This window comes from Otolemur garnettii, unplaced genomic scaffold, assembly GCF_000181295.1.
Source record: "Otolemur garnettii isolate 467f Iridium unplaced genomic scaffold, OtoGar3 scaffold00091, whole genome shotgun sequence".
Classification (NCBI taxonomy): Eukaryota; Metazoa; Chordata; class Mammalia; order Primates; family Galagidae; genus Otolemur; species Otolemur garnettii.
In genome coordinates this window covers 6,538,043-6,549,152 of record NW_003852486.1, presented here as the reverse complement: position 1 = coordinate 6,549,152, position 11,110 = coordinate 6,538,043, and the positions used below count along the sequence as shown (strand labels likewise).

The window sequence follows — 11,110 nt, the reverse complement described above, 5'->3', positions numbered from 1 at the left end:
ACCTCCAACTCCTGGGCTCAAGCGAGTCTCCTGCCTCAGCCTCCCAAGTAGCTGGGACCACAGGTGTCCGCCACAACGCCTGGCTATTTTTTTTTTTTGGTTGCAACCGTCATTGTTGTTTGGCAGCCCGGGCTGGATTTGAACCCACCAACTTAGGTGTATGTGGCTGGTGCCTTAGCCACTTGAGCCATAGGCGTTGAGCCCAAAGGGAAGTCTTTTTATGACTCTTGGCAGATCTATTACGGAGAGATGGGGCTGCAGGGCCTGGGTAACTTCACTGTGTCCTCTTGGATTTCTGATCACCACAGGTGTGTTCCCATTCTTCCATTGTATTCCTTCAACACTGGAGTCCAAGGGTCCTCAAACTTTTTAAACAGGGGGCCAGTTCACTGTCCTTCAGATTGTTGGAGGGCCGGACTGCGGGCCCTGGGATGAGTCAGCTGCTAAGCAAGACAGGCAGAGGTGGCAAAAATACCAGATGGGAGATAAATGTCCTAGGTGGGCCGCATGCAGCCCACAGGCCATAGTTTGAGGACACCTGCTCTAGTCAAACCTTCACTATTAATTCATTACCTTGATTTTTTTCCTGCGAGAGAGACAAATGTAGCCATCTCTAGTTAAACATCTTGCTCTTCATCACTGAGGCTCCATCTCTACCAAACCCACACTAGTGATTAAACATCATAACACCAGTAATAGAGCCTGGGTGCAAGACTGGCTGTGCTGGTGGTCCTGAACAGCAGGGAAACCGACTCCTACCACTTTCACTTTGAACTAGAGGAACAGTCTGGCAACACTGTGCAGAGTAAACCTGCCCTGGAGCCGGCCAAAGCACCACACACCCTCCCTTGAGCAAGATGACCCCTCAAGCCTGCAAACAGTTCATTGGCCAGCAAGGCAGCTTGTGCTTGTATCCTGATTGACATCCCTGAAGTGCCCCATTCCCTGCATACAAGCACCTGACATACCTAATAGCCCTGCACCCACAATCAGAGCCCAAGAACCTGCTCTGTAGACTGTCCTTGGCAAAAATGCCCCTAGGCCATCTGAGCAGCTATGTACCTGTGCCTCAGGACTGACAGCTATGCAGGCTGGCCCTGATAGGTAAGCCCCAAGGCAGTTGAACAGCTGGGCATTCATTCAAGTCTTGGTTTTAAGAAGCAGCCTGAGCCAGGCACAGTAGCTGATGCCTGTAATCCTAGCACTCTGGAAGGCCAAGGCAAGTGGACTGGTTGAGCTCAGGAGTTTAAGAACAGCCTAAGTAGAGAGAGACCCTGTCTCTAAAATCACCCAGGCACTATGGCAGGTCCCTGTAATTCCCAGCTACTTGGGAGGCTGAGGCAAGAAGATCATTTGAGCCCAAGAGTTGAGATTGCTGTGAGCTATGACACCATAGTACTCTACTGAGGGTGACAAAATGAGACTCTTGTTTCAAAAAAAAAAAAGGCCGGGCTTAGTAGCTCACACCTGTACTCCCAGTACTCTAGGAGGCTGAGGCAGGTGGATTCTTTGAGCTTATAAGTTCTTTGTCTCTACTAAACCCAGAAAAACTAGCCAAGCATTGTGATGGGTGCCTGTAGTCCCAGCTATTCAGGAGGCTGAGGCAAGAGTTTTGCCTGAGCCCAAGGCTTTGAGGCTGCTGTGAGCTATGATGCCACAGTACTCTATCCAGGGTGACAGAGTGAGGCTCTGTCTCAAAAAAAAAAAAAAAAAAAAAAGCCTGGTGGGACACCTTTAGGGACACACCCCATGCCAACTGAGCAGCAGTGTGCTCCCATCCCAGATCTGAGAAATAGTCCTGTGGGCTACCTCCAGCAGACATGCCCTCAGGCCAGCCAAGCAACTGTGTGCCCAAGTTCAGACCTGAAAAGCAGTCTTGTAGTATACCCCCAGAAGATACATACCTGAGCCAAGCACAACTTCAGCAGTTGTGTAGCTCTGTGCTGGATCTAAGAAACAGTCTCATGGTTGCCAGCAGCAAATGTGCTCCCAGGTCATCTAACTATTCCTGTACCTGCATGCCAGGCCTGAGATACAGCCATGTGAGCTGACCCTGGTGGGCATACCCCCAGGCTAGCTAAGCAACCATGTACTTGCCTTCCGAGTCCCAGTAACTTGCCTGTGGTCTCAATCCCAGTAAAGTAGACCCCAAGTTGGCCAACTAACCATGTACAAGCATAAGCTCTCAATCAGAGAAAGCCCAGTGTGGACCCCAAGTTGGCCAACTAACCATGTGCAAACATAAGCTCTCAATCAGAGAAACAGCCCAGTGAGCACACCACTAAGCTGCACCATTGTTGCCACAAATTGTCAGCCTAGGTCACCAAGAAACTCACAAATGTTTCTAGTGGATTACAGCGGAAGAAACCACATGAAGACTACACTACTGCATCCGCCTAGACTCAAAAGTACTCACCCTGGCTAGGCACAATGGCTCATGCCTGTAATCCCAGAACTCTGGGAGACCAAGGCAGAGAATTGCTTGAGCTCATGAGTTCAAGACCAGCCTGATGAAGAGTAAGACCCTGTCTCTACTAAAAAAAAAAAAATAGAAAAATTAGTCAGGTGTGGTGAGTTGTCCCAGCTACTCAGGAGGCTGAGACAAGAGGAGCCCTTGAACCCAGGAGTTTGAGGTTGCAGTGAACTATGACATCATAGCACTCTAGCCTGGGCTGCAAATGAGACTCTGTCTCAAAAAAAAAAAAAAAAAAAGGAAGGAAGGGAGGGAGGAAGGAAAGAGAGAGAGAAACACACGCACACAAAGGGGGCAGGACCAGCCTGAGCAAGAGTGAGACCCTGCGTGTAAACTGTACCATGTGGTAAGTTTGGACCATCACTTTATTTTTACCTAGGGCTTTTTTTTTTTTTTTTTTTTGGAGACTGCCAGGTATTGCTCTTTTGCCCAGACTGTTGTGCTGTGGCATCATCATAGCTCACTGCAACCTCCAACTCCTGGGCTCAAGCAATCTTCCTGCCTCAGCCTCCTGAGTACCTGGAACTATAGGCACAGGCCACCACATCAGCTACTTCTTTTCTGGCTTTTTTGTAGACAGTGTCTTGCTATGTTACCCAGGCTGGTCTTCAAGCCTCAAGCTAGCCTCCCAAAGTGCTGAGAATACAGGTGTGAGTCACTGAGCCTGGCCTCCAATGATGTTTTAGAAACTAAGTAGAAGCCGAGTATCACAGACCCAGAACTAATACGTTTACAAACACCTGGGCGATCAGTTGTACACAATACCCGCTCAGAACGTGATGAAGGCTCCTTCCAAGAAAGGAAGGCCCTTCTCTGCATTTGGACCAGAAGCTGCCATTGCCCAGCGCCCCTCGCGGTGGCGCTCAGTCCTTTCTCTTGGAAGCCTGAGACGTGTTCCTCGTTCTGTACATTTCCCGGAACTACATTATCCAGTGAAGCCTTAGAGAGGAGGTGCCTTTGCCAGAGGTACGTAGCGTCAGGTCTGGATTTCCGGCGTCCTGCTTGAGGCGGCCATTTTAGCTGGTTTTGTGTACATGTTGCTGCACTGGGTATGAACCAATGTGACAAGATTGAAAAAGAGTGAGAAGAGTGATTGTGCTTGCTGCACAGAGGCGGATCTGAGGCTCGATGACGCAACAGACCCGGGATAGGGACCGCCGTGCCCAGCTCCGCGGACAAAGTCCGATGGCGGCGGCCACGTTGAGGGACCTGGCTCTGGTAAGTGACTCCGGGCTTCACTTGCTCCCACCCTACTCAGATCAGAAGGCGCCAGTGAGGAGCGCTTCATCGCCCGCAACCCAGGGCTCTGTCCTGGACAGTGAGGCACTCATGGTGTGGTCCCTGTTTCTCATTACGTGGGATGTGGGTGGAAGTGTAACAGGCAGAGGGTCAGCATGTGCAAAGGCTCGGCGGGGCGACTGAGCTAGGAGGATTTGTAACTCAGGGACATTTTGTGTCCACTGGTAAAAAAAATTGTTAGGTAACAGTTACTCCTTTAGTTAGGGTGACCAGACGTCCCGATTTTGGCGGGACAGTCCGGCTTTTCATCAATTTGTTCCGCGGCGTTTTAAAAAAGTCCCGATTTTTGGAAAGAATGCACAAATGGGCTGGAGAACAAGAAGGGAATATACGGTTTTCGGCCACCATATGGCTATTTCGCCAGAATATGAGTTTTATATTATTTTTGTTAATTTTATAATGTTAAACTGTAATAAATAATTGCTGAGAAGTGATTATCGAGAACTGCTTATCAAAGTTTGCCTTGTTGTCAAGCCCTGCCCTGCGCCGTCCCCCCCCCCCCCCCCCCGCCCGTGTTGTCCCGCCTTACAGATGTTAAAATCTGGTCACTCTGCCTTTAGTATAATGCTGAAGATTGTACTTTGATAGAGGCCATGGAGAGTTTTGAACAAAAAAGGAACTCCCTATATGTGGGTTTTTAAAATATTTTCCTAGTGGATGTTAAAAGGAAGAACAGACTAGAAGGAGGTAATAAGGACATTAAGGCATTGAGAGGTTAAATATTTGTTCAAGGCCACGTAGCTAGTAAGAGAGCATTAAACCTAAGGTGACCAGATTTTAACACTGGTAAAGCGGGACACCATTGTCGAGGGGGTGGGGGTTTTGGGGGGATGGGGGGGTGTTCTTAATTAAAAATTTGGTCTATATGGAGCAACAAAAATTTTTATAGAATGCAAAATAGTATTGTAATATATATATTTTTAATTTCAACATAAGTACAATTTACAAATATAATACATTTTAAAAAATTATGTATATGGCGGTGCCTGTGGCTCAAAGGAGTAGGGCGCCTGTCCACCTGGGCGACCTTGCCCAGGAGGGGAGTAGGGAGTTTACATTAGCCTTTTCATTTCCAAATAAAGGTACGTTAACCTCTTCATTCCCAAATGGAGTTACATTAACCTTTTCAGCAGCCGAAAACCGTATATTCCCTTCCCTAGCTTGTGGTGCATTCTTTCCAAAAATCAGGGCTTTTTAAAATGCTGCGGAACAAATTGTTAAAAAGCGGGACGTCTGATCACCTTAATTAAGCCTCCAGAATAAAGAGCCAGCCTGAGGTCTCTTAGCTTCAGGGCCAGACATAAGTTACAGAGAGTCCTCAGTCCATCAGATCCCACCGTGGAGGCTCGGCGCCTGTGGCTCAAGTGGCTAAGGCACCAGCCATATATACACCTAAGGTGGGGGGTTCAAATCCAAGCCGGGCCTGCCAAATAACAACGGCTGCAACCAAAAAATAGCCGGATGTTGTGGTGGGTTCCTGTGGTCCCAGCTACTTGGGAGGCTGAGGCAGGAGACTTGCTTGAGCCCAGGAGTTGGAGGTTGCTGTGAACTGTGATGCCACAGCACTCTACCCAGGGGGATAGCTTGAGGCTCTATCTCAAAAAAAAAAAAAAAAAAATCCCACCATGGACACATTCCTGAAGGACTTACCTTTTTACACATCTTCTCATGGTTGTAGAAGCGCTTAAGGAACTCACACAAGGAAAGTAGAGGGGTGTTCTAGTTCCTCAGTGGCATATATTGTCTAGCTTGTGGTGTCATGGGGCTCTTGTGTGCCTTTTCTGCAGTCCTTTGATATGGGGATCTTAGAAAAAATCCAGATTCAGGGTTTGAAGTCAGTGATACAGGAAATGGGAAGATGTTTTTCATTTCTGTCAGCTGATGTAAACACATGTGGAAGGTTAATACAGGATCTGATGCTGGGATTATGCAAATGCAAGGGGGGAGGTGATGTTACCTAGGTCTTAACATCCCTTTTTTTTTTTTTTTTTTTTTTGAGACAGAGTCTTGCTTTGTCACCCTTGGTAGAGTGCTGTGGTGCCATAGCCCACAGCAACCTCAAACCCCTGGGTTCAAGCAATTTTCTCGCCTCGGCTTCCCAAGTAGCTGGGACTACAGGCCTAGCCACAGTACCCTATTTTTAAAGATGAGGTCTAACTTTTGCTGATTTGGAACTCCTGAGCTCAGCCCACTCACTGACCTTGGCCTCCCAGAGTGCTGGGATTGTAGGCATGAGCCACTTTGCCCAGCTATACAGGCTCTTTCTGGTTGCAGAGTGGAGAATGTGGGCTTGAGGGAGGTGGAAGGGAGATCCAATTGAAGGCTCGTGCCATAGTTCACATGAGGGATTAATGGACCAAAGTTGTTGCTTAAGAGATGTGGCTGGATTCTGGATTCATATTTTTTAGAAGGGCAACTAGATTTTCTAATGTGACCCATGAGGACTTAAAAGAGGATTTAGGGACTCTACGTGGTAGCTCATATTTGTAATTCTTGCACTCTGAGAACCCCTGAGCTCAGGAGTTCAAGACTAGCCTGAGCAACAGCAAGACCCTATCTCTACTAAACAAACACAAAAATTACCTGGCTATTTTCAAGCAGTGCCTGTAGTACCAGCTACTCAGGAGAGAGGGATTGCTTGAGCCCAAGAATTTGAGGTTGCTGTGGCCTAGGCTAATGCCTCTGGCTCAAAAAAAAAAAAAAGACAAAGAGGATTTAGGAATGATCCCCACCCCCACTCCCCCAGGGTTTGGTCTTAGCAGCTGTGACCTTAGAAGCTGTATAAACTGTGATGAACAAGTGTTGTTTAGTTTTAATTTGGAAAAATAAAACTTTATTGAACAAATGAAAGAGTATATCTGTTTCCTAAGAAAGGCAATAATAATGGACTTGCAAGAAACAAGTGTTTTTTTTTTTGTTTGTTTTGGACAGAGTCTCACTATGTTGCCCTCAGTAGAGTGCCATGGTGTCACAGCTCATAGCAACCTTAAACTCTTGGGTTTCAGTGATTATCTTCTCTCAGCTTCCCAAGTAGCTGGGACTACAGGTACCCACCACAACACCTGGCCGTTTTTTTGTTGCAGTTGTCATTGTTTAGCTGGCCCAGGCTGGTTTGAACCTGCCAGCCTTGGTGTATGTGGCCGGCACCCTCCCCACTGAGCTATGGGCACCACCAGGGACAAGTTGCTTTTAGGTATAATATTCCCTGAGGGTATCAGGAGGTTTGTTTTGGTCAGAGTAGAAAAAACCCCAGTCTGTTTTTCCTCTGCTTTCCTCCAACAACAGTCACACAGAATACTTCTGTGACCAGATATGTGAAGGGTTTTCCTCACACACAAGGAATTCTCTAGAGGATTCCAGATAGGTGTCCTTCAATTCAATTTCAAAGTTATCTATAGAGTCAAATCCTACAGGTTGAGGGCTCAGTCCCACAAAACTGCCCAACCCTCCCACTTCTGATGCCAGTCACAAATCTCAAGATGTTTTTGCCTGTGCTTCTGACTGACCTGCTACAAATCTATTTCCCATAACCCCTTCCTTGAGTTTCATTAATTTGCTAGAGCCAGTCACAGAACTTAGGAAGACGTGTCTACTGGTTTATTATAAAGGATAAAGATGAAGAGTTGCATAAGGCAAGGCAAGGGGGAAGAGGCATGGAGATTCCATATCCTCCTGGTTGTACCACCTTTTTGGAATCTCCCTGAAGCCTTTCCTTTTGGGATTTTGTGGAGGCTTTATTACATAGCATGATTGATTAAATCATTGACCATTGCTGATCAACTTAACCTTCAGCACCACTCCTCTTTCTGAAAACTAGGGTTGGGACAAACTTTCCAGCCCTCTAATCCTGTCTTAGTCTTTTCTGTGACCATCCCTCATCCTGAAATTACCCGAGGGGCTGCCAGCCCCCAGTGAAGTCATTAGGAATTACAAACATATTTTGAGATTCCAGAGATTTTAGGAGTTGTGTCCCACAAGGTGTAGGGGGGGGAGACTAAATATTTCTTAATATCACAGCCATATTAAGAGTTTCCAATATTTCAGAAACTACTAAATGAAGGTATCAAATAGGCAGTTGGATACAGATGTTGCTATATGGAGATAGATTGATATTGGAGATAACCAGTATATATTAGCTACTATGTAGACCAAGGTTAGTGAGCCATGGGTCACATTTAGGAAGGGCAATCATTAAATTATGGTGGTAAAGCTCTCAGAGGAACAACAAGGAGAAGGTTGGGTCTCCTGGTTGGGTACTTGGATGATGGTATTGACCCCCTAGAAACAAAGGTGAGAGAGGTGAGTGGCCATATGAGGAAGATATATCAGACAGCATAGTTTGGCAGGGGGCATGGGCTTTTAAGGAGAAAATGGACAAGATGGGTGCAGAACCACAGAAATAATTGGATGGAAATGACACTCAGGTGGAAACTTGTGCTTATTCACCATTCTGTGGATTTATCCCCATTTTGAGCCAACTTTGGTGGCATCTGAGGTGTTTTATTCACCTCAGAGGGAAAAGGGTTATCTGTGGTTGGGTGCGATGGCTCATGCTTATAATCCTAGCACTAGGGAAGGCCAAGGCAGGTGGATTTTTCTGAGCTCATGAGTTTGAGACCATCTTGAGCAAGAGAGAGACCCTGTCTCTAAAAATACCTGGGCATTGTGGTGGGCACCTGTAGCCCCAACTACCTGGGAGGCTGAGGCAATTGCTTGTCCCCAAGAGTTTGAGGTTGCTGTGAGCTATGATGCTATGGTACTCTACTGAGGGTGACAGAGTGAGACTCTGTCTCAAAAAAAAAAAAAAAAAAGGAAAGGAAAAGATTATCTGTGACAATTGATAGGCCTGGGGTGGGTGACCAGTGGGTCTGGGCTTTGGAATTCTGTGGACAGAGGGAATAGCAAGTGCAGTACAGAAATGGGATAGGGCTGTGCATATCTCAAACCATATGTGGTTCTGTGTGGCTATGAATTCATATACTAAGGCCTTCATATGAATCATTTGGGGCTACCACTGCTACTGGGAACCACAGGAACTCTGTGGCAATTTTAGATTGTTTGAATTTACCATGCATACTATAGGTGTTGTCAGCCATGTTGTGGTGTAAGGCCCAATCTGATGTGCCATTATGACATCTGGTGATGTTGATGTGACCTGAAATGGCCTGACTGCAAATCCCTTAACCAGTCTGCTCTCTTGGTTAATATATCCTAGCCTAACACACCTTTTTATCAAAGGGACCAGGCAGAGCTTCTGGTTATTCCTTTGTAATGAGGTTTGATTTCATTCCTACCCACAGAGATATTCAGACAAGCCAATTGCATTCTTCCAAGGGAATCAGGCCGTCACACCATCTTCATCCTACAGAGATTGAATCCAACACTTCCTGGTTGCTTACTTTTATCCATAGTGCAATCCCCATGTGCTCCTCTGTGGTGAATGCTATCTTCTCAGGCTATGAGTCTATAGTAGAACCTCTGTAGTTGACCACCTCAGGTTGACCTAATTTTCATAGACCAGGAGTGCATCACATGTACATTATCAGTACAGTGGGCCTTGCTCCTTATGTTAACCAGTTTGTTACAGTCCATGGTTGGTCAGCTTACACAGGTTCTACTGCTTTTGGTCAGTGAACTGTTGATGATATGTGACCAGTGTCAGGAATTGTCATTTTTTTGTTTGTTTGTTTGTTTGTTTCTTATTTTTGTTTTAGGAGTTGTCATTTTGCCATCACTAGGGTAAGAATCCTACCCTTACCATTAGAAGGGAAAGTAGGGAATTAAAATACTTGTAGGAATGCGAGAGGGAGGCCAGTAATGGAGATCAGTCAGGTGGGAATGGCCATGGGTGGGACATGTATGTAGAGAGGGAGTATGTCTGATGGCTCTAGGGCACTGTATTGGCATTACATGACCTTACCTATAGCAGGGGAATTGCTGGTAAAGAGTAGGTGAATCCCTTTTAATTGATTGATTGATTGATTGATTGCAGTTTTTGACCGGGGCCAGGTTTAACCCTGCCACCTCCAGTATATGGGGCTGGCGCCCTACTCCTTTGAGCCATAGGTGCTGCCCAAGAGAAGGTGAATCCCTTTTATGTCAGGACCACAGCTTAGATACTTACTTGTTTACCTGCCTCTTATTGCTAATGGTTGTACTCCGTGATCATTGGGCCCATGAGGACACAATAGCACCAGTGAGAAAGTATTTCCTCTGAGTTGGAGACCTTGGGAGGAGGATGGGCAAAGGTAGGTGTGTGGGGAAAATGGATTGTGGATCTTCAGCATAGGGGTATTTGTGGTTTCATCTGTTCTCATCATAACAGAGCAGTGTGACCTTTGAAGACGTGGCTGTCAACTTTTCCTGGGAGGAATGGAATCTTCTTAATGAGGGTCAGAGATGCCTGTATCGTGACGTGATGCTGGAGAACTTGACACTTATAACCTCCCTGGGTAAGGCCCTCACACACATCCTTGTGCATGAACTTGTCTCTGCTATCCCCTCTTTTTCCATTGGCAAGATTGTCTTTTCTCACCTCAGGAGCATGGACACAGTTCGGTTAGTAGGACTGGGGTGTGGGTAGTGCCGTCTTGTCTTCTAGAGCAGCCCCAACAACTGCTTTCCTTCATATTCCCTGGGAAGGATTCAGGATCAGGAGTCTTGCAGTTACCCTAATGTATACCATGTTGGTTCCCCTTTGGCTGTGTGGGTGACTGCAGATCTGAGACTCCTGTGTTCTGTTTTCTTCATCTCACCTTTTTTCATGCCTGCCTGTGCTAGGAATTGCCATCACTAACATAGTCACTACTTACATGGACCATGGCCTATTCTTACATTACCTTCCTTTAAAATTCTTCTTGTATTTTGCCAGGTGCAGTGGCACGCACCTATAGTCCCAGCTACTCAGAGGCTGAAGTGGAAGGATCACTTGAGCCCAGTTTGGGCAACATAGTGAGATCTCTTCTCTTAAAATAAATAAATACATAGGCCAAACGTGGTGGCGCACGTCTATAATTCTAGCACTTTGGGAAGCTAGGACCAGCCTGAGCAAGAGTGAAACCCTGTTTCTACGGAAAATAGAAAAATATTGTATAGTAAAGCATGTACCTAGAGTAGCAGTTACTGGGGAGGCTGAGGCAGGAGGATTGCTTGAGCCCAGGAGTTTGAGGTTGCTCTGAGCTATTATAATGATGCCACTGCATTCTAGCTAGGGTGACATAAGGAAACCTGCCCTTAAAAAAACAAAAAGAGGCTGGGCAGTACCTGTGGCTCAAGGAGTAGGGCACTGGTCCCATATACTGGGGGGGTGGCAGGTTCAAGGCCCTGGCAAAAAAAAAA

General features: G+C 46.4%; 1 protein-coding gene across 2 annotated transcripts in view; it reads left to right on the top strand.

Annotated features, from left to right (window-relative positions):
• LOC105887489 (zinc finger protein 586-like) overlaps positions 1 to 11,110 on the top strand; it is a 22,981-nt gene that overhangs the window by 6,802 nt on the left and 5,069 nt on the right. The window contains exon 3 of one of the 2 annotated variants that reach the window (XM_012808529.2): positions 4,998 to 5,003. In XM_012808529.2, the coding sequence (XP_012663983.2) occupies positions 4,998 to 5,003 (6 nt within the window). Of the gene's footprint in view, positions 1 to 4,997; positions 5,004 to 9,821; positions 10,225 to 11,110 lie in introns of those variants that run through there. The other variant, XM_012808672.2, reaches the window with a different exon arrangement.